At 39.5% G+C, this 24,126-nt stretch overlaps 1 protein-coding gene across 1 annotated transcript; it reads left to right on the forward strand.

Annotated features, from left to right (window-relative positions):
* Positions 1-15,126: 15,126 nt before the first annotated feature.
* LOC137637536 (uncharacterized) lies at positions 15,127-22,353 on the forward strand. The gene is made up of 3 exons (XM_068369699.1): positions 15,127-15,403; positions 19,262-19,417; positions 21,161-22,353. The coding sequence occupies exons 1-3, from the start codon at positions 15,343-15,345 to the stop codon at positions 21,289-21,291; spliced, it is 348 nt and encodes a 115-aa protein (XP_068225800.1). The 5' UTR covers positions 15,127-15,342; the 3' UTR covers positions 21,292-22,353.
* The last annotated feature ends 1,773 nt before the right edge of the window (positions 22,354-24,126 follow it).

The following is a 24,126-nucleotide window of genomic DNA, read 5'->3' on the forward strand; positions in this document are numbered from 1 at the left end:
AAGCCTCTTAGGCGTCGAGTTGTCTTGCCTTTTAATGAAGCCTCTTAGGCGTTGAGTTGTCTTGCCTTGTAATGAAGCCTCTAAAGCGTCGAGTTGTCTTGCCTTGTAATGAAGCCTCTTAGGCGTCGAGTTGTCTTGCCTTGTAATGAAGCCTCTTAGGCGTCGAGTTGTCTTGCCTTGTAATGAAGCCTCTTAGGCGTCGAGTTGTCTTGCCTTGTAATGAAGCCTCTTAGGCGTTGAGTTGTCTTGCCTTGTAATGAAGCCGCTTAGGCGTTGAGTTGCCTCGTCTTCTAGGAAAGCCTCTTAGGCGTCGAGTTGTCTTGCCTTGTAATGAAGCCGCTTAGGCGTCGAGTTGTCTTGCCTTGTAATGAAGCCTCTTAGGCGTCGAGTTGTCTTGCCTTGTAATGAAGCCTCTTAGGCGTCGAGTTGTCTTGCCTTGTAATGAAGCCTCTTAGGCGTCGAGTTGTCTTGCCTTGTGATGAAGCCGCTTAGGCGTTGAGTTGCCTCGTCTTCTAGGAAAGCCTCTTAGGCGTCGAGTTGTCTTGCCTTGTAATGAAGCCTCTTAGGCGTCGAGTTGTCTTGCCTTGTAATGAAGCCTCTTAGGCGTTGAGTTGTCTTGCCTTGTAATGAAGCCGCTTAGGCGTTGAGTTGCCTCGTCTTCTAGGAAAGCCTCTTAGGCGTCGAGTTGTCTTGCCTTGTAATGAAGCCGCTTAGGCGTCGAGTTGTCTTGCCTTGTAATGAAGCCGCTTAGGCGTCGAGTTGTCTTGCCTTGTAATGAAGCCGCTTAGGCGTTGAGTTGCCTCGTCTTCTAGGAAAGCCTCTTAGGCGTCGAGTTGTCTTGCCTTGTAATGAAGCCGCTTAGGCGTTGAGTTGTCTTGCCTTGTAATGAAGCCGCTTAGGCGTTGAGTTGCCTCGTCTTCTAGGAAAGCCTCTTAGGCGTCGAGTTGTCTTGCCTTGTAATGAAGCCGCTTAGGCGTTGAGTTGCCTCGTCTTCTAGGAAAGCCTCTTAGGCGTCGAGTTGTCTTGCCTTGTAATGAAGCCGCTTAGGCGTTGAGTTGCCTCGTCTTCTAGGAAAGCCTCTTAGGCGTCGAGTTGTCTTGCCCTACAGAAAAGCTGCTTAGGCGTTGAGTTGCCTCGTCTTCTAGGAAAGCCTCTTAGGCATCGAGTTGTCTTGCCTTGTAATGAAGCCTCTTAGGCGTTGAGTTGTCTTGCCCTACAGAAAAGCTGCTTAGGCGTTGAGTTGCCTCGTCTTCTAGGAAAGCCTCTTAGGCATCGAGTTGTCTTGCCTTGTAATGAAGCCGCTTAGGCGTTGAGTTGCCTCGTCTTCTAGGAAAGCCTCTTAGGCATCGAGTTGTCTTGCCTTGTAATGAAGCCTCTTAGGCGTTGAGTTGTCTTGCCCTACAGAAAAGCTGCTTAGGCGTTGAGTTGCCTCGTCTTCTAGGAAAGCCTCTTAGGCGTCGAGTTGTCTTGCCTTGTAATGAAGCCGCTTAGGCGTTGAGTTGCCTCGTCTTCTAGGAAAGCCTCTTAGGCGTCGAGTTGTCTTGCCTTGTAATGAAGCCGCTTAGGCGTTGAGTTGCCTCGTCTTCTAGGAAAGCCTCTTAGGCGTCGAGTTGTCTTGCCTTGTAATGAAGCCGCTTAGGCGTTGAGTTGCCTCGTCTTCTAGGAAAGCCTCTTAGGCATCGAGTTGTCTTGCCTTGTAATGAAGCCTCTTAGGCGTTGAGTTGTCTTGCCCTACAGAAAAGCTGCTTAGGCGTCGAGTTGTCTTGCCTTGTAATGAAGCCGCTTAGGCGTCGAGTTGTCTCGTCTTCTATGAAAGCCGCTTAGGCGTAGAGTTGTCTCGTCTTCTAGGAAAGCCTCTTAGGCGTTGAGTTGTCTTGCCTTGTAATGAAGCCGCTTAGGCGTTGAGTTGCCTCGTCTTCTAGGAAAGCCTCTTAGGCGTCGAGTTGTCTTGCCTTGTAATGAAGCCGCTTCGGCGTCGAGTTGTCTCGTCTTCTAGGAAAGCCTCTTAGGCGTCGAGTTGTCTTGCCTTGTAATGAAGCCGCTTAGGCGTCGAGTTGCCTCGTCTTCTAGGAAAGCCTCTTAGGCGTCGAGTTGTCTTGCCTTGTAATGAAGCCGCTTAGGCGTCGAGTTGTCTCGTCTTCTAGGAAAGCCTCTTAGGCGTCGAGTTGTCTTGCCTTGTAATGAAGCCGCTTAGGCGTCGAGTTGCCTCGTCTTCTAGGAAAGCCTCTTAGGCGTCGAGTTGTCTTGCCTTGTAATGAAGCCGCTTAGGCGTCGAGTTGTCTCGTCTTCTAGGAAAGCCTCTTAGGCGTCGAGTTGTCTTGCCTTGTAATGAAGCCGCTTAGGCGTCGAGTTGTCTCGTCTTCTAGGAAAGCCTCTTAGGCGTCGAGTTGTCTTGCCTTGTAATGAAGCCGCTTAGGCGTCGAGTTGCCTCGTCTTCTAGGAAAGCCGCTTAGGCGTCGAGTTGTCTCGTCTTCTAGGAAAGCCTCTTAGGCGTTGAGTTGTCTTGCCTTGTGATGAAGCCGCTTAGGCGTTGAGTTGCCTCGTCTTCTAGGAAAGCCTCTTAGGCGTCGAGTTGTCTTGCCTTGTGATGAAGCCGCTTAGGCGTTGAGTTGCCTCGTCTTCTAGGAAAGCCTCTTAGGCGTCGAGTTGTCTTGCCTTGTGATGAAGCCGCTTAGGCGTTGAGTTGCCTCGTCTTCTAGGAAAGCCTCTTAGGCGTCGAGTTGTCTTGCCTTGTGATGAAGCCGCTTAGGCGTTGAGTTGCCTCGTCTTCTAGGAAAGCCTCTTAGGCGTCGAGTTGTCTTGCCTTGTGATGAAGCCGCTTAGGCGTTGAGTTGCCTCGTCTTCTAGGAAAGCCTCTTAGGCGTCGAGTTGTCTTGCCTTGTGATGAAGCCGCTTAGGCGTTGAGTTGCCTCGTCTTCTAGGAAAGCCTCTTAGGCGTCGAGTTGTCTTGCCTTGTGATGAAGCCGCTTAGGCGTTGAGTTGCCTCGTCTTCTAGGAAAGCCTCTTAGGCGTCGAGTTGTCTTGCCTTGTGATGAAGCCGCTTAGGCGTTGAGTTGCCTCGTCTTCTAGGAAAGCCTCTTAGGCGTCGAGTTGTCTTGCCTTGTAATGAAGCCGCTTAGGCGTTGAGTTGCCTCGTCTTCTAGGAAAGCCTCTTAGGCGTCGAGTTGTCTTGCCTTGTAATGAAGCCGCTTAGGCGTCGAGTTGTCTCGTCTTCTATGAAAGCCGCTTAGGCGTCGAGTTGTCTCGTCTTCTAGGAAAGCCTCTTAGGCGTTGAGTTGTCTTGCCTTGTAATGAAGCCGCTTAGGCGTTGAGTTGCCTCGTCTTCTAGGAAAGCCTCTTAGGCGTCGAGTTGTCTTGCCTTGTAATGAAGCCGCTTAGGCGTCGAGTTGCCTCGTCTTCTAGGAAAGCCTCTTAGGCGTCGAGTTGTCTTGCCTTGTAATGAAGCCGCTTAGGCGTCGAGTTGCCTCGTCTTCTAGGAAAGCCTCTTAGGTGTCGAGTTGTCTTGCCTTGTAATGAAGCCGCTTAGGCGTCGAGTTGTCTCGTCTTCTAGGAAAGCCTCTTAGGCGTCGAGTTGTCTTGCCTTGTAATGAAGCCGCTTAGGCGTCGAGTTGTCTCGTCTTCTAGGAAAGCCGCTTAGGCGTCGAGTTGTCTCGTCTTCTAGGAAAGCCTCTTAGGCGTTGAGTTGTCTTGCCTTGTAATGAAGCCGCTTAGGCGTTGAGTTGCCTCGTCTTCTAGGAAAGCCTCTTAGGCGTCCAGTTGTCTCGTCTTCTAGGAAAGCCGCTTAGGCGTCGAGTTGTCTCGTCTTCTAGGAAAGCCTCTTTGGCGTCAAGTTGTCTTGCCTTGTAATGAAGCCGCTTAGGCGTCGAGTTGTCTCGTCTTCTAGGAAAGCCTCTTAGGCGTCCAGTTGTCTTGCCTTGTAATGAAGCCGCTTAGGCGTCTAGTTGCCTCGTCTTCTAGGAAAGCCTCTTGGGCGTCGAGTTGTCTTGCCTTGTAATGAAGCCGCTTAGGCGTCGAGTTGTCTCGTCTTCTAGGAAAGCCGCTTAGGCGTCGAGTTGTCTCGTCTTCTAGGAAAGCCTCTTAGGCGTTGAGTTGTCTTGCCTTGTAATGAAGCCGCTTAGGCGTTGAGTTGCCTCGTCTTCTAGGAAAGCCTCTTAGGCGTCGAGTTGTCTTGCCTTGTAATGAAGCCGCTTAGGCGTCGAGTTGTCTCGTCTTCTAGGAAAGCCGCTTAGGCGTCGAGTTGTCTCGTCTTCTAGGAAAGCCGCTTAGGCGTTGAGTTGTCTCGTCTTCTAGGAAAGCCTCTTAGGCGTCGAGTTGTCTTGCCTTGTGATGAAGCCGCTTAGGCGTTGAGTTGCCTCGTCTTCTAGGAAAGCCGCTTAGGCGTCGAGTTGTCTTGCCTTGTGATGAAGCCGCTTAGGCGTCGAGTTGTCTCGTCTTCTAGGAAAGCCGCTTAGGCGTCGAGTTGTCTTGCCTTGTGATGAAGCCGCTTAGGCGTCGAGTTGTCTTGCCTTGTAATGAAGCCGCTTAGGCGTCGAGTTGTCTTGCCTCGTAATGAAGCCGCTTAGGCGTCGAGTTGTCTTGCCTCGTAATGAAGCCGCTTAGGCGTCGAGTTGTCTTGCCTCGTAATGAAGCCGCTTAGGCGTCGAGTTGTCTTGCCTCGTAATGAAGCCGCTTAGGCGTCGAGTTGTCTTGCCTCGTAATGAAGCCGCTTAGGCGTCGAGTTGTCTTGCCTCGTAATGAAGCCGCTTAGGCGTCGAGTTGTCTTGCCTCGTAATGAAGCCGCTTAGGCGTCGAGTTGTCATGCCTCGTAATGAAGCCGCTTAGGCGTCGAGTTGTCTTGCCTCGTAATGAAGCCGCTTAGGCGTCGAGTTGTCTTGCCTCGTAATGAAGCCGCTTAGGCGTCGAGTTGTCTTGCCTCGTAATGAAGCCGCTTAGGCATCGAATTGTCTTGCCTCGTAATGAAGCCGCTTAGGCGTCGAGTTGTCTTGCCTCGTAATGAAGCCGCTTAGGCGTCGAGTTGCCTCGTCTTCTAGGAAAGCCTCTGAGGCGTCGAGTTGTCTTGCCTTGTAATGAAGCCGCTTAGGCGTTGAGTTGCCTCGTCTTCTAGGAAAGCCTCTGAGGCGTCGAGTTGTCTTGCCTCGTAATGAAGCCGCTTAGGCGTTGAGTTGTCTTGCCTCGTAATGAAGCCTCTTAGGCGTCGAGTTGCCTCGTCTTCTAGGAAAGCCTCTGAGGCGTCGAGTTGTCTTGCCTTGTAATGAAGCCGCTTAGGCGTTGAGTTGCCTCGTCTTCTAGGAAAGCCTCTGAGGCGTCGAGTTGTCTTGCCTCGTAATGAAGCCGCTTAGGCGTCGAGTTGTCTTGCCTCGTAATGAAGCCGCTTAGGCGTCGAGTTGCCTCGTCTTCTAGGAAAGCCTCTGAGGCGTCGAGTTGTCTTGCCTTGTAATGAAGCCGCTTAGGCGTTGAGTTGCCTCGTCTTCAAGGAAAGCCGCATAGGCGTTGAATCGTTGTGCCTTGTAGGAAATACGCTTAGGCATCGAGTCATCTTGCCTCGTAGGAATGCTGCTTAGGCGTTGATTTGTCTTGCCTTGTAGGAAAGCCACGTAGGTGTTGAGTCGTTGTGCTTTGTAGGAAAGCCGCTTAAACATTAAGTTGTCTCGTCATGTGCGAAAGCAGTATAAGCATCGAGTCATTGAGACTTGAAGGAAAGCCGCTTAGGAGTTGAGTCATCTTGCTTTATAGGAATGCCGCTTAGGCATCGAGTTGTCTTGCCTTGTACGAATTGAGTCATCTTGCCTTAACAGTAAAGTAGTGTCCATGCATTGTAATACACAGTTACCTTTGTAAATTGATATGAACTAAAATACCATGATAGAAACCATGTGAAACCAATGTATAACAGTTACTTCAGGGTGTTAGTCGACCGAGCATAGACAGTGGTCAGCTATTTTAGCGGTTTACGTGTAGACTCATCCTGGAGCTAAATATTACGTGATTTTTCGCTCTTCGCAAAGGTCTATGTTACCAAAGCCCCAACAATGACAGAGGACTGACTATATGTGAATAATTGGTGTTAGTTCCGCATACCATACACTGGAGCCTTTGTATAACAATGGACAGGAAACCCCTGCTTGCAGAGAACACCACCTAGCCATGTCAGAGCCTTTGTAATTTATGGGGACAGCCCTTGGACCGGCCGAAAATCGAGTAAAAAAAAGTCCGAAATCGGCTCTTTTTCACGGGAATAATCACGGAATGAAATAATGTTACAAGTCACTAGTTTTGTAAATGCTTGTCCCAACTACTACATACTAGGACCACTCTGGTCATGGATGTCAGAAACGTGCGAGAAAAATGGACAACTAACCCAAAATTCCCCTCCTAACCTGGCCTACAAGCCATATCCTTACCTTCCTCGTGACCTAACCGGGGGGGCTAACGCCCCCTGCGACCCCCCAACCACTGTCGCTAATATACAAACCCCACAAACCCAACCTAGTAGTTACCAGATCACTACCTTGCCCCCGACCCCCTTCGTAAGTCTCTCTCCTACACAAAAAAAGGTATGGGCAGCACCCAAAATTATATCTTAACCACATTGTCATAATAAAAAAGTTACTCAGGCTTATTTTAATATTTGATGTCGCTAAAACCAAAATCCTCGGGTTCTTGAGCCACCAATTTTACACTTCTCACATGGACCCCTAAAATCACCTAAGTGCTATTTTTTAAATAAATAATGAAAAAATTCGGGGGAAACTCGAGTAAAGTCCCGTAGGTGTAAATACCTTATTGTCTTCAACGAATCAATTTGATCAATATGAGTGATAAACTCAACAACATCGCTCAAAGAGTAACTATACGCAACACGTCTATCCATTATGGTGGTTAGAGTTGGAAAGGATCGACTCCAGGTCAATCTTGGGTCATGTGGGGGGGGGATTAAAAATTTGAAATCACGCGGCCCACAATAGGGTTAGTTCGGTTGGTTTGTTTGACACTGGCTATATCTACCAAAATATCTTGAACTAGATGTTGCCTAACCTAACCTTTGATTGTATATATAACAAATTAGTATTCGGCATAATTTCAGGATGTCCCCCAATGAAATAACAATCTTAATAAAAGGTTAAAAATGACGATTGTTGGAATTAGCGAAAACATAAGTCCAAACATTGATAACTGTTCAAGCTTGCGCCACCAACTGATAGGCAATCAGCGCCCCGCCCAACGGGTGTTATTATAGTCAGGCAGGAAACTATGCTTGGAGGAAATTTTACGACCGATTAACTTGGCCGTGGCTTCAGCGGACGACGCATTGTAACGACCTTTCCCTAACCTAAGTGAGTAGTGGAATAAAGCAAGGCTGTACTGGCTCTACAACATTATTCAAATTAATTACTTATCAGATTATAAAACAAGTAGCAAAGGAAGGTAGTGGTTTTAAAAATGATATTATAAAGCTAGTAGTAGTATTTTTTGCTGATGATGTCCTAGTGCTTGCTGAGAATATAGAGGATGCTGAATTGAACATAAGGAAAGTGATAGATATAGGAAAGCAGTGTGGTTTAGACATAAATAGAAACAAAAGTAGCGTACTTATATATAATATGAAGGAGAAACCAGATAATATAGAGGGAATAAGAGTAGTAAGCAATATTAAATACCTAGGTATCAAGGTAGATGATAGTAGGAATATGTTCAAAACACAGAAAAGTGAAATGATAGTTAAGGGGCAAAAGCTAGCTAATCTTACATATTCGATCATAGAAAAAAGTTGTAATAAGATACTGATAGGGAAAACATACTGGAAAAGTGTAGCACTACCTTCTATATTATATGGAACAAACGTAATTAACTAAACGGAAATGGAAAAGTTGCAGAGAATAGAGAGTATAGAAGGATGTTAGGGGGTGTAAAGAATACAGCAATTGTAGCCTTGAGAGGGGATGTAGGTGCACCTGCTATGAAAACAAGGGTAATGGATGGAAAGCTGAGGTCCTTAATAGCATTTATAAGGGAGAAAAGGACTTACTAACAGCAATAGTCAATGATATGGAAGAAAAAGAGAGAAAGTGGTGGATGCATGTGAAGAAGTATGCTGAGGAATGTGGGATGGCAATGAGAGAAGTCAAGAGATGTACGAAAGAGGACATAAAGAAGAGAACAAGAGAATGGGACACAAGCAAATGGAAGAGTGAAATGGAGTGCAAGGAGAGTCTAATTTTGTATAAAAACTGGAAAAGTGAAATCAAGGAGGAGGAAGTGTATGACAACACATTTTCATCAACTTTATTATTCAGAGCAAGGACAAACTCACTGGGCTTGAATATAAAAAACAGACACCAAGATGGAAATATAAACTGTGTATTCTGTGATGTAGAAGAAAATGCTAACCACATTATGTTATATTGTCCACAGTTTAGTGATATAAGAATAAAAGCAATTGAACTCCAACAACCATACGAAGTAGAGTGCACAAACAGTTGGAAAATTCCTTTTTTGTGAAGAAAATATTGAAAATGGGACACAAGCAAATGGAAGAGTGAAATGGAGTGCAAGGAGAGTCTAATTTTGTATAAAAACTGGAAAAGTGAAATCAAGGAGGAGGAAGTGTATGACAACACATTTTCATCAACTTTATTATTCAGAGCAAGGACAAACTCACTGGGCTTGAATATAAAAAACAGACACCAAGATGGAAATATAAACTGTGTATTCTGTGATGTAGAAGAAAATGCTAACCACATTATGTTATATTGTCCACAGTTTAGTGATATAAGAATAAAAGCAATTGAACTCCAACAACCATACGAAGAAGAGTGCACAAACAGTTGGAAAATTCCTTTTTGGTGAAGAAAATATTGAAAATAAGAAAAGTGCTACAACAAATGTGGATGAAAAGAGAAAAACTAGTGAAAATAAGGAACACACAAAACTAAAAGACACAGGCGCCGTTGCAAAGGCAAAGCCTCAACCTGAATCTGATCTGAACCTAACAATTCATGATAATTATCATAGCAGTATCAAATATCACTATAAATGACGTGTCCCAAAAAACTACAAACTTAAAAGAATAGGTAAATATGTAGATTGCCGGGACAGTATTAAATTGTAAAAACGAATGTTTCTTAGACTGGGATGACACGGGCTCTATCTATCGGGAAAGTTGGGAACTAAGCAGGAGCTACCCGTGACTTGCCTTCGGACCGTGCTGAACTTAGTCTTCCAGGAGCCTTTGTATATTAGCGGCCAGTTCCACCAATGAGCATAAAACATGGACACCAACAAGACAAAGCTAACCCCCCTAACCTAACCTACAGGACATGTCCTTACGTTCTTACCTAAAGGGTGGGGGTCGTTACAACCCCCTAACATTGCTATCATACATACACCCCGACAGCCATATTCTTTGCAATAGGTTTGAAAATATGGATTTATCAGGCATGCCCGTTATGGTACAAACACCTTAATACACTCGAGTGTGGGTAATGACAAACACAGGAAGGATTTCTCACTTTGTATGCGAGCGGTGGGCATGACCTTACACTATGCTAGGGCTAACCGTAACATCATACACCTGACCTAACCTTCGTAACTCAGTCTGCAGTCTCGAACTTAGCCACAGCCTGCACAACGCAACAAGGGATAAAGGTCCGAAGTGCTACTGTCCTCAGCGGGCATCATGTCCTCAGTAGGTCCTACCTGCTGAGGCTAAACATGTTATATAGGGAAAATGCCCCCACCAGGCTATGTTGAGTTAGCGAATGGGTCTCCCCTGCCATGTCCCTTTCAGGCAATGGAGCCATTGGTCAGACATGATAATTGGTAATAACCTGATAACAACTTCACTCACGAATGTATGCCGTACGATAACATTAGCAACGTTACCAATGATACACAGTGTTACCAACGATGACTCGGATTGTTAAGGTAATATTACCGGTTACACAATATATAAAAAGTACAAAAAAGGGTACAGAACCTAACAAACCCACCTAACCTAACAGTTGACAGGTCACAAACCTCAGGTATTTACTGAGAACGGTAAAATTAGCCTCGATACGAAAGATACACAGCGTTACCGATGGTATGGTGACATTACTAGCGATAGTAATGCTAGATATTTCCACACGTATTTTAAATAATTTTTCAATATAAGTTTTACACAATATATAAAAAGTACAAAAAGGGTACAGAACCTAACAAACCCAACTGACCTAACCTAGGAGTTCCCAGGTCACAAAACTCACGTATGTATTGGGAATGTTAAAATAAGCAATGTTACCAATGATACACAGTGTTAACAACGTTACAAAGGCATTGCTAGCGATAGTAATACTAGATATTTCCACACGTATTTTAAATAATTTTTTTTCAATATAACTTTTACACAATATATAAAAAGTACAAAAAGGGTACGGAACCTAACAAACCCACCTAAACTAACCTAGGAGTTCCCAGGTCACAAAACTCACGTATGTATTGGGAATGTTAAAATAAGCAATGTTACCAATGATACAGTGTTAACAACGTTACAAAGGCATTGCTAACGGTAGCAATGCTACGGTAATATTATCATGTATATTTCAATGAATTGTTCCATACACACTTTACACAATATATAAAAAGGTAAAGAAGGGGTGTTGGTCACTCCCTGCATATTCCCTATATAACATGTTTAGCCTCAGTGGGTAGGTGCCCACTGGGGACATAACCCGCTGTCCTAGGTTGGGTCAAGGTGAAAACTTTTTTTGTTTTAGCGAAATTGTTCATAAAAACCAACATCAACCTTAAAATTAAGCGCACACAAACTACTGATACAATTAAACATACCCAATGTACGAGTTCAAGCATACATTGGTGTTCATTTTACCCGTAAAATGTAGAAATCGGGGTGTATGTATGATAGCGGCCACCTGTGTGTATCATTATGTCTAACTTAGAATACGGCAGTGTAAGGAGGGTCGCAGGGGGCATTAACCCCCCCTTTAGGTAAGGTCAGGGCTTGTAGGATAGGTTAGGGGGAAAGTTTAGTTTAGTTGATGTACATTTTTAATGAAAATGTGAGGAACTGGCCTCTGATGTACAAAGGCTCCTAGAAATCTAACAACGATACCGTAGGCTATACAGTGGCTGTACTAAAGTAATTGTACGAAATTATACATAAAATGTGATCTTAGCCTTAAAATTAAGCGCATACAAATTGCTAAATAAAGCTAGTTAAAGAATTTAAGCAGATAAAATGTTTATCTTGCGAGTAAAGTGTACAAATCAAACAACGCTACCGTATGCTACACGGTTGCTGCACTAACAAACATGAAATTAAGTTGTTTCCCGTATTAATTACACTTAAAACCCGATCTTAACACTGAAAGTAAGCTTATATATTCTATTAATCACTAATAATAAAAGTCAACTTACAATAATAATAATATGGATTTCATGAAACACTCAAATCTTAAGAAGTCGTACAATCCAAACACTGGCCAGGTCAGGGTTACCAGATTGGTTAGTATAAAAATCCCCAAAACAACCTAAATATCCCCAAAACAGCCTAAAAAATCCCAATTTCCACATATATATTCTCTTCTGTCTTGATCACGTAGGCTTTAATAATATAGAAAATTACTCAATATACTTCATATAAGTACAAACAAACAAATTCCAATAATATAAAGGCTCACTCATCTTTGTTTCTTCATAGAACTTTGTACAGATTATCCCCATCAGTCACCCAAAATCCCCAAATCTAGGAATAAATTCCCGTACCTGGCAACACTGACCAGATGATTTCCACTGGATTATCATACATGAACCTTAAAATTATCGTTTTTTTAAACCAAAATTATCGTACACACTTTCAACATGATTATTAAGGAGTAGCATATATAGTTTATTTCAAGGTATTTTAGTATAATTTTTTAATCAAACACAAACACATACATTGTATATACCCAAGGTATGTATCGTACATCGTACTGGACACAAAATAATCGTACATGTACGATAATTATCGTACGAATGGCAACCCTGGGCCAGGTGTAAAATGTAAACAACGTGGTGTTACTACTAATGGCAGGAGGAGGTTCTTCTTATGCAACGGCTCTCCTTTAATAATCCAGTTATTATTATTATTATTAAATGCTAAGCTACAACCCTAGTTGGAAAAGCAGGATGCTATAAGCCCAGGGGCCCCAACAGGGGAAAATAGCCCACTGAGGAAAGGAAATAAGGAGATAAGGAAAAATAGAACATTTTAGGAATAGTAACAATATTAAAATAAATATTTCCTATTTAAAATATAAAAACTTTAACAGAACAAGAGGAAGAGAAACTAGATAGAAAAGTGTGCCCAAGTGTACCCTCAAGCAAGAGAACTCTAACCCAAGGCAGTGTAAGACCATGGTACAGAGGCTATGGCACTACCCAGGAATAGAGAACAATGGTTTGATTTTGGAGTGTCTTTCTCCTAGAAGAGCTGCTTACCATAGCTAAAGAGTCTCTTCTACCCTTACCAAGAGGAAAGTAGACACGAATTAAATGTCTACTATGCTTTTAAGAGTAGATGAAAACATTGAAAAATAGGATAATTATTGTTCTCGTCATCTTATTTTATGTTTTACACATATCTAATGTACCTATTCAATGTACTATATCCCGGAGACAGAGTTCTTATCATTTATTTATTTCCTTATTTCCTTTCCTCACTGGGCTATTTTTTCCCTATTAGAGCCCTTGGGCTTATAGCATCTTGCTTTTCCAACTAGAGTTATAGCTTGGCTAATGATAATAATAATAATAATAATAATAATAATAATAATAATAATAATAATAATAATAATAATAATAATAATAATAATAATAGTCCTACATGTCAGCATATGCTGGCAAGCATTTTAAATCTAAAAGCATATTATTATTATTACTATTATTATTATTATTATTATTATTATCATTATTATTATTATCATTATTATTATTATTATTATTATTATTATTATTACTTGCTAAGTTACAACCCTAGTTGGAAAAGCAAAATGCTATAAGTCTATAAGCCTGAGGGCTTCAACAAGGAAAGTAGCCCAGTGAGGAAGGGAAATAAGGAAACTAAAAATAATTAACAACTAAAATAAAATAATTTAAGAAAAGCAACATCAACACAAATCTTTCAAATATAAGCTATAAAAACTTTAACAAAACAAGAGGAAGAAAAATATGATAGAATAGTGTTCCCAAGCGTACCCTCAAGCAAGAGAACTCTACCCCAAGACAGTGAAAGACCATGGTCCAGAGGCTATGGTACTATCCAAGACCAGAGAACAATGGTTTGATTTTGGAGTGTCCTTCTCCTAGAAGAGCAGCTTACCATAGCTAAAGAATCTCTTCTACCTTTACCAAGAGGAAAGTAGCTACCGAACAATTACAGTGCAGTAGTTAATTCCTTAAGAGCGAATGAATTGTTGGGTAATCTCAGTGTTGTCAGGTGTATGAGGACAGAGGAGAATATGTAAAGAATAAGCCAGACTACTCAGTGTATGTGTAGGCAAATGGAAAATGAGACGTAACCAGAGAGAAGAATCCAGTGTAGTACTGTGTGGCCAGTATAATTACCCAATAACTCTCTTGCGGTTGTATCTCAACGGATGGCTGGTGCCCTGGCCAACCTACTACCTGGCAAGAAATATATTCGGGTCAGACACTGAAACATAAATAATATGCACTTACTCCTTAGATCAAGTGTATAAGAGAATAATCTCTCTCTCTCTCTCTCTCTCTCTCTCTCTCTCTCTCTCTCTCTCTCTCTCTCTCTCTCTCTCTCTCTCTCTCTCTCTCCATTTTTTCTAGACACTGGAAATTAACTCTTGAATACCAAGGGCCTTCGGATTAACAAAGAATTCTTCGAAAATAATTATGACATAAAAAGGAAATCATATAACCAAAGAGAAGAAATAAAGGAAAGGATCAACAGGATGCCAAGAAACAGCCTGGAGAGAAAGAGCTTCTTAAACGTTGCCTGCATCTGTTTCTTAAGCGATTAGCTTTGATATATATATATATATATATATATATATATATATATATGTATATATATATATATATATATATATGTGTGTGTGTGTATATATATATATATATATATATATATATATATATATATATATATATATTCAAATAAGCCATATATATTTTTGATACATTAATGTCTGGATTCTCCTAACGACCTCGGGATCAGAGCCCCAGGCGAAATCACACAAAGAGAATCCAGACATTAATGTATCAAAAATATATATGGCTTATTTCAATATGAAAAACACGTAAAAATGTGCAAAATTTATCATATATATATATATATATATATATATATATATATATATATATATATATATATATATATGTGTGTGTGTGTGTGTGTATGTGTGTGTATGTGTGTGTCACTAACATTCGGGGTTTACAATTTTTTTTCAAATAAGCCATAAATACCAATTAATATCGAATTCCCTCTGACATGGGATCTAAGAGTCTTAGACGCACAAGGAAATTCCCTTTAATGATAACTAGCCCAGCCCGGCCAGGGACTCGAACCTATAAATCGATGGATATAAGGGTAAACATTAGACTGTTTTGACCACCCGGCAATTAGATAAAAAAAACAAATGAAATTAACTAAACTTAAGTAAAATTGGACAATCGTTGCTGGAGGAAATATAGATGACAGATAAGGATGACAAAGAGAAGCAGAGAGAGAGAGAGAGAGAGAGAGAGAGAGAGAGAGAGAGAGAGAGAGAGAGAGAGAGAGAGAGAGAGAGAGAGAGAGAGAGAGAGAGAATATCCTTTTTTGAAAAGTCAATTGTCGATTGCAAGACGTCATCTCGTTCACAAAGTAACAAAAAGATTAGCGGTGAACGAAACCGGGAGTGGTTTAGTTCAAAAGCACTTGATAATGAATGATCTTTATATATCATAGTGAATTGGTTGTATTAGTTAATTAAACTTTTAATTGACTACTAACTAACACATATCAATCCTACTGGAGTGTCCTTGTTTGCATTTCCGTTGCTAAAACAAAGACGTTTAATCAGCTTAGAAATCCGGTAGGAAATGTGAACTATATTTACATTTTCTTCTGATCCCAGGACGCCATTAGTTCTTTACTAGTTCTTGATTAGCCTACAGAGACGCAACAAGACAAAGCCTCTTCTTCAGCAGTGATTGAGTGAAAAGAAAAATCAAGTGAAACTTTTTTCAGTGACGAGCCAAAGAGGAACCATAAATTCATTCCTCCAGAGGACTCAGAAGTGAGTTTGACCAGCTGGGATCAATTTCTTGACAGGATTCCAACGACCAACTATGGTGAAACTACTGTTCTTCCCTTTTGCACTGATTCTGGCCTTTGCGTCTGCTCAAGCAGGTAAGAATCACTTCGCTTTAAGGTTAAAAGAGACTTTTTAGCTACGGTAAGCAGCTCTTTCTAGGAGGAGGACACTCCAAAATCAAACCAATGTTCTCTAGTCTTGGGTAGTGCCATTGCCTCTGTACTATGGTATTCCACTGTCTTGGGGTAGAGTTCTTTTGCTTGAGGGTACATTCGGGCACACTATACTATATATTTTTCTTCCTCTTGTTATTTTGAAGATCTCATAGTTTATATATGGAAGATATATTTTAATGTTGTTATTGTTCTTGTAATAATTTATTTTGTTTTTCATTAAGTATCTTGTTGCTCATTTGTTTCCTTATTTCCTTTCCTCACTGTGCTACTTTGCCTGTTGGAGCACTTTGGCTTATAGCATCTTGCTTTTCTAACAAGGGTTGTAGCTTAGCAAGCAATAATAATAATAATAATAATAATAATTAGAATAATAATAATAAAATAAATTTATGATATACTTTAGTAAGAAAGAAAAATGTGGGTCTTATAAATGCCTTGAAATAAAAATAAAAACTCAGTGACCTATCAGAGTTTGCTAGAAAATTAGAAGCAAACGATTCTTTAAAATAAAAAAAAAAATTTCGATGAATTTTGAAACACATAAAGGATTTTTCGCAAAGCTTCACTAAATTTCATGACCGATCTCACAAGGTCTCCCCCTCTTCGACGGAGCTCACGATTCCATTTTTTTTCAAGGGGATTAAAGTCAATTTATTAAAATTATTATTATTATCGAAATCATTACTGTATTCATTAAAATTATTATCATTGAAATAATTAAAATTAATTTTCATTCGACTAACCACCTGATCTAAATAATTAAACAAATCAAACGATAGACTTTGAACTGTGAATGCAGCTCAGTTGCATATTATTATTATTATTATTATTATTATTATTATTATTATTATTATTATTATTATTATTATTTTTAGCTAAGCTACAACCAAAGTTTGAAAAGCTGGATGCTACAGTACCCAGAGCTCCAAAAGGGGAAAATAGCCCAGCGAGGAAAGGAAATAAGGAAATAAATAAACTATTTGAAAAGTCATGAACAATTAAAATTAAAATATGTAACTACCAAAGATGAATACCACTGCAGCCCACTCTCCAGTGACTGAATCCTTCATGCACAGCCCTTTGCCAAGGACTTAGGCTAAGAGCAAGTAGTAAGAATTCCTTCATGACGTCATGAAAATATGGAATAAAGTGCTTGCTTAGCGTTCTTTATCATATTAAACATATGGCAAAAAAATTAAAAGGAATTTTTAACCCGTTATTAGATGAAACTATAAGAGAGATTACTCGAGTGCCATATGTGGATGAGATTATGGTGAGATGTAGATGGAGATGGTTTGGGCATGCTCTTCGCACTCCCCAAGAGAGATTAGTTCACAAAACTTTTAACTAGGCTCCACAAGGCACTAGAAGAGTTGGAAGACCCAGGCCTACAGGTTTGGCGTGAAGTAGGAGTTGTTGAATGGAAAAGTATTGATTTAAAAGCTCAAAGATAGAGACCACTGGCGAAATAATGATGATTAAATATTTATATTTCAGACGTTGTCTTCAGACTTGGAGACACTACGTAGTAGCTTATTTTTAGTACATGAACCAAATTAACCTATTGATGTTTGGAATGGCGATATCCTGTCTTAAAATCTTCCCTAAATTCCCAATATATTACTTCCTCAAGACTAGTTATTTTCACTAGTTCCTAACAGAGTAATGAGGAACTTTTTAAAAATTCAAGTTAAAATTACAGTATGTCTTATAACACGGGTTTCTTTAAGCATTCTTTTACAATATCCAAACTCATTCTCTCTTCCAGATGACAAGTTCTACATCTCTGATGCGAATAATACAGTCAATTTCACAGTTGAAGCTCCTCCCCACTTTTTTCTAGATTCTTCCCACAATGTTCTAGCTTCTTGGACCAGCGATATAAATAACGAATTCATCATCGAAGGATTCACGAATCATGGGCAACTATTTGAATATTTTTATAATTCAAGCAAATCAAATGCATGGAATATCATCGAAATTTTTAGATTTTATGGGGTAAGTATCAAAAGTCTTCAATCACTCAATGAATTCTCTGACCCCACAAAACCATAATGATGCAACCAAGAAATAGGAAAAAAATTCATTAATTTAATGGTGATTACTTTTTAAAAAACAATTCTTTTGTGAACACTTTCTTTAGCTTTCGAAGTTAAATATTTATTTCATTTTGAATCAAAGAAGAAAATTTTCAAGTTAACTTTGAATAGAGAAGTTAGTTTATTGGAAAATCACTGTCAAGAAGGGTCTCTTAACGGTTTAAAAGTAATTTAAGAGGGGCAGAGGCAAGGGACAGTGACAATGCTCTAGCAGGACAAGTCCCTAAGCACATTTTGGCACGAGTTTCATGCAAATTGGATAAAATATGTTTTTGACCTATGCATGGCCTTTAACTTTGACCAAATAACTTTCAGAATATAATTAAATTGTCTTTGGATCATGGCCAATCATCCCACCAAATTTTATGAGATTCGGTCAATACCTTTTGAGTTATGTGAACCACAAACATAACACCTATGATCCAATCACTCCAAAAATCTAATCAAATTGTCCTTGGGTTATAGCCAATCATCCCACCAAATTTCATGAGATTCGGTCAAATAGTTTTAGAGTTATGCGACTCATAAACGAACAAACATACAAACATAAATAAATACATACACGCCAATCAAATAATGAGCCTCCACAACGAAGTTGATAAGGTAACAAAATTCTTTCTTAATTGTTCTTTCATATTCCAAATAAATATTCATACTCACTTTTGAGCTACCAAACAATCAAAGGAAAAAACTATTTCTGTATACTGCTGTTAGTTACATCATTAAGTATTTTCTGCTTCTGTGTCATTAACTGATAAGTAAAACTATAATAAAATTGGTTTACAATTGATCTTTCTAACAGGCGAATGATTGTTAGCTTAATATGACAGATATATCTAATGTTGTGGAAAATTTTCAATGCAAAGTCTTTTCAAAGTTTTTCTTTCCAAGGAAGTGATAATTAATCCAGGCAACAGCAGACATTGGGTATATAAGTCATCTACTTTAAGCATTAGAATAACGAGCACCAAAAAGACCTACTGGAGATTTTGTGCCGACATATACAAATGTGGTGAGTCCATTTCCTTTCATATTCTCTTTTGGAAAGCCTTCGATTTCTATATATTTCTAAGAATGTATCATGAAATTAATATAATCCCAATGTTAATTAAAAAAATATTTCAGTTTTATGTACGCTGTGATACTCAAAATACCTAAGAATGTATACGGCAGACAGATCTTGTAGTTCCTCTAGTGCATAGGGTTTCCTTGTGTGACAGGACCAGGAAAACAGCTCTTAAAGTAAAGTCGAGTCAAGTATGGTCATTTGGACTAACAACAGAGCGAATGCATCTGTCCCATCCTAATATCTCGTCTTTTTCATATTCTTTCTCAGCTCACTTTCTTAGTAACATCCATCTCCTTGGCTCTGCGATTTGATTTGAGCTATGCTGTTTAACCAGTGGGGATACCTTGACGGGGTGAAAGTGTTTGAGTATATCTAAGGTCAGCAAAGCTGTACTAGTCAAGGCCACCAATATTAAGTTGGGTTAATGTGAGCGATCAGACAAAAATCTCCCGCCATCACCAATCTGCACTGGCCAGTGTGATGATGAAGACTGGCCAAACACCAAATATGAATTGACATCTCTGAAATCTTTGTCCTGCTGTTAACTAGAAACTAATGCATTTTATGTAGTTGTTTAAGCTAAGCTAATCTAACAAAACTCTATTGCAGATCTTCCAGCACCAGTTCACCCTGCAACGCCAAGCACCAGAGAGACTGCTCTGAACTTCACATCAATTGTTTTACTAAGTATCTGTTGTGTGTCGGTCGCGATCGTGATAGGAATGGCTGTTTACATCATCCGAGGGAGAAGAGCTTCACTTAATGGTAAATATTTGCTGTGAATAAGGCTTATTCTCTTTAACACTAACGATTATCACCGTTTCAAAGTGAGCAGTTTCTTCTGCTGAAGTTGAAGATTTGTTTAACCCTATATTAAAGACAATTCTGTCATATTATATACACATTCTTTAACATAGATTAGAGATAATACAGCCAATAGATATATTCCTACAAAGACTCCTGTCATTCACATAAGCACAGAAACTTACAAGTAGCGTAATCGGAACAACTACACCTTATATTTGACGGCACAAGCAGTGGCTGAGAACCCAATGCTGAGAGAAACCTGATTTAAAAAAAATTAGTTTCTGCCAAAATTACTGCCTGATTTCGTACACAAAATATTAAAGATTTAAATCAGGCATAACGTTTTGCATACTATCACGTTAAAATCAGGTTATGTTGTTATTGATAAAGGGGTTTCTCTAATGGTCCCATAATCTGTCTCAGGTACTCTGAAACCGTTAACCCTGTGATGGAAAAAGACAAGTATTCCGTCTTGGATGCTGCAGCAGACAGAATAGATATCTGTTTCCTAAAATGAAATTTATCACTTGAATATTCTATGCTGGTTTTGGTAAACTATTGGAAACGTCCCTGTCTGACGATATGCTGGACCGGGGTTTGGGACGCGCTCAAACTCGATAGTTTCTAGTAGTGTCTGCAATCTCACCATCCTTGTGAGCGAAGGAAGGCGGGTTTCGGGAGAGTAAATAGGTCTACCTGCTGAGTCCTCAACAGCCATTGCCTGGCCCTCCCTGGTCCTAAATCAGGCATTGATCATACGTATATATGATCAGTCACTAGGACATTATTGCTGTTCCTCGCCTTTGCAATTCATGAGCGACCTTTAAATAAAAAACAAAACGATTCTTTGAGAGTAGAGGTCGTTTACAATTGAAATTTGTATCTAAATCGGAAGAAGTTTAAGTCAAACGCTAAAAAGCAATTATATGGGATCACAAATTAATAAAATATATAAAAGAAAAATTGGAATTGCATGATGTAAAACCTATTTTAAATGGTGTAAAATGTGAATAACAAGATGTGTATAACACCAAGAAATGTAGAACATCGCATAAAAATAGAATAATAACAATTAAGTAAATCTTCTTCTTCAGCTTAAATGAAAAAGACAATTTCAGATATAATCTACAACAAAACTCTTAATACGTAATCAAATGTACAGTAGGACACAGGAATTCCTGGCACATCTTGCTCTGAGAAAGTGCAACTAATTGACCCTTACTCCGGAGCAAAAACTCACCATGCAGTAAAGGCGTGGCAGGGTGCACTCCCCTAGAGCGAGGTGGACCATGCATTCCTGTGTCCAACTGTACCTTATGTGGGCACAGGAATTATGCTCCGTTCGATGTTCTCTTTTCTTGGGCTTATGTAAAAGCCATTGTTCTCTAGTCTTGGGTAGTGCCAGAGCCTCTGTACCATGGTCTTCCACTGTCTAGGGTTAGAATTCTCTTGCTTGAGGGTACACTCGGGCATACTACTCTATCTTATTTCTCTTCCTCTTGTTTTGTTAAAGTTTTCTTAGTTTATATAGGAGATATTCATTTTAATGTTGTTACTGCTCTTGAAATATTGTATTTTTCCTTGTTTCCTTTCCTCACTGGGCCATTTTCCCTGTTGGAGCCCCTGAGCCTATATCATCCTGCCTTTCCAATTAGGCTTGTAGCTTAGCAAGTAATAATAACAATAATAATTCCGTTTCAGAGTCTGGATCAAACATGAACACAGAGGCTATTTACGAAGAGGTCGAGATGTCAGGCAATGTTTCCAGAGCACAACAGAAACATGACTTCGAAAATGTCATCTATGGAGCAGTGATTCAGAGACAGGCATGAGGATGGGGGTACTGCAGGGTGATCCTCTGCCTTCCTGGTGGTTTTCATGGATGCCATGAACACAGGAAGGAGGCCATAATCAATATGCAAGTCACGTCCTTTCAGTGTAACGAACTGAGAAAAAGACTACAGATAATATGAATTAAGTTCCTAACAAGAATCTAACTTAGAATCTATCTTACAAGAGAGAAATTTTCATTTTTTTTCCTAAGTCTATTCCACCTGGTAAAAGATCATGATGATTTAGTTGGAAAGTGAAGCGTTGAAAAATTCCCTGCTGTTCTCTTGGAGATAAATAGAATATAACAAATCTATTAGGTAATTTCATGTAATTAAAAAGATACAGTAGATTAAGGTTACACTGATTCAAAGAGATGATGATCGAGATCCAACTACTCAGAAGTTGAATGGTGGATGTGGTGAATTGTAGAAATATTGATGATTCACTGTGAAATCTCTGCCACAGGCTCTTTCTGTATAAAATATCTTTAGTTTTAGCCAAACAACATTTCCTTATGTTGAAAATGAGACCAGAGCTTAGAATAACTGGTCTTAATCTGAAAAAAAAATAATGGTATGTACGTGGCCTTTCTAAGTCTCAAAACCCTGTATGGTTTTCATTTCATTGTAAGCATCTTTATTTAATTATTACTTTAACCTTACAAACCTTATTCTAATGTATGCATATTCAATTTCTGTATTTATATTTTCGTTACATAGTGGCGTAGCTAGAAATTTGGGGTCCTGGGGGGCTGACTTAGTAAAGAGAACCTGCCCCCTCTTACCGAATAGTAATTGTAATTGTATACTTTCATTCTTTTCTTTTCTGGCCCTGCTTTGGAGGGACCCCTCTCTTGGAGGCCAAGGGGGGCCTTTTCAAAATGGTCCCCCACTCTTAGCTACGCCACTGAGCAGACTTATATTTGTTTCATAATTTACTTAAGCTTCCAATTAATCTTCATTTATGTATTAATAAGGAGAGACAACCTTATTTGAAGCCACATACTATGTGGATTTAATGAGGCTTTATAAAAATGTTCTCAAAGACCTTGGAGTTTTCATGAGGATTAGGAAATGTCTTTGTGTAATCATAACTGTTTTTAAATGAGTCTTTGAGGACAAAAAAAAAATAAAGAATATTCAAAATAGTATTATTATTATCACTTGTGAATTCCATATATATCCATGCGAATCTTTTTATTATTATTATTATTATTATTATTATTATTATTATTATTATTATTATTATTACTTGCTAGGCTACAACCCTAGTTGGAAAAGCAAAAAGCTATAAGTCTATAAGCCTGAGGGCTTCAACAAGGAAAGTAGCCCAGTGAGGAAGGGAAATAAGGAAACTACAAATATTTAACAACTAAAATAAAATAATTTAAGAAAAGCAAAATCAACACAAATCTTTCACATATAAACTATAAAAACTTTAAAAAAAGAGAGGAAGAAAAATATGATAGAATGGTGTTCCCAAGCGTACCCCCAAGCAAGAGAACTCTACACCAGGACAGTGAAAGACCATGGTCCAGAGGCTATGGTACTATCCAAGACCAGAGAACAATGGTTTGATTTTGGAGTGTCCTTCTCCTAGAAGAGCAGCTTACCATAGCTAAAGAATCTCTTCTACCCTTACCAAGAGGAAAGTACCCACCGAACAGTTACCGTGCAGTAGGTAACCCCTTAAGAGAGAATGAATTGTTGGGTAATCTCAGTGTTGTCAGGTGTATGAGGACAAAGGAGAATATGTAAAGAATACGCCAGACTACTCAGTGTATGTGTAGGCAAATGGAAAATGAGCCGTAACCAGAGAGAAGGATCCAATGTAGTACTGTGTGGCCAGTCTCATTACCCAATAACTCTCTAGCGGTAGTATCTATACGGATGGTTGGTGCCCTGGCCAACCTACTACCTGGCAAGAAATATATTCGGGTCAGACACTGAAACATAAATAATGTGCACTTACTCCTTAGATCAAGTGTATAAGAGAATAATCTCTCTCTCTCTCTCTCTCTCTCTCTCTCTCTCTCTCTCTCTCTCTCTCTCTCTCTCTCCATTTTTTCTAGACACTGGAAATTAACTCTTGAATACAAAGGGCCTTCGGATTAACAAAGAATTCTTCGAAAATAATTATGACATAAAAAGGAAATCATATAACCAAAGAGAAGAAATAACAAAGGAAAGGATCAACAGGATGCCAAGAAACAGCCTGGACAGAAAGGGCTTCTTAAACGTTGCCTGCATCTGTTTCTTAAGCGATGAGCTTTGATATATATATATATATATATATATATATATATATATATATATATATATATATATATATATATATATATATATATATATCAAATAAGCCATATATATTTTTGATACATCAATGTCTGGATTCTCTTAACGACCTCGGGATCAGAGCCCCTGGCGAAATCACACAAAGAGAATCCAGACATTAATGTATCAAAAATATATATGGCTTATTTGAATATGAAAAACACGTAAAAATGTGCAAAATTTTTCATATATATATATATATATATATATATATATATATATGTGTGTGTGTGTATGTGTGTGTATGTGTGTGTCACTAACATTCGGGGTTTACAATTTTTTTTCAAATAAGCCATAAATACCAATTAATATCGAATTCCCTCTCACATGGAATCTTAGATTCTTAGACGCACAAGGAAATTCCCTTTAATGATAACTAGCCCTGCCCGGCCAGGGACTCGAACCTATAAATCGATGGATATAAGGGTAAACATTAGACTGTTTTGAACACCCGGCAATTAGATAATAAAAAACAAATGAAGTTAACTAAACTTAAGTAAA

The sequence above is a fragment of the Palaemon carinicauda genome, chromosome 3 (assembly GCF_036898095.1).
Source record: "Palaemon carinicauda isolate YSFRI2023 chromosome 3, ASM3689809v2, whole genome shotgun sequence".
In the NCBI taxonomy this organism is placed as follows: Eukaryota; Metazoa; Arthropoda; class Malacostraca; order Decapoda; family Palaemonidae; genus Palaemon; species Palaemon carinicauda.

Bases quoted from the DNA above. Each gene is read 5' to 3' on its own strand.
- LOC137637536 (XM_068369699.1), top strand. From the start codon at position 15,343: ATGGTGAAACTACTGTTCTTCCCTTTTGCACTGATTCTGGCCTTTGCG. The intron at 15,404-19,261 runs GTAAGAATCACT...ACTCTATTGCAG, and splicing joins CTTTGCGTCTGCTCAAGCAG to ATCTTCCAGCACCAGTTCAC. The intron at 19,418-21,160 runs GTAAATATTTGC...ATTCCGTTTCAG, and splicing joins GAGAAGAGCTTCACTTAATG to AGTCTGGATCAAACATGAAC.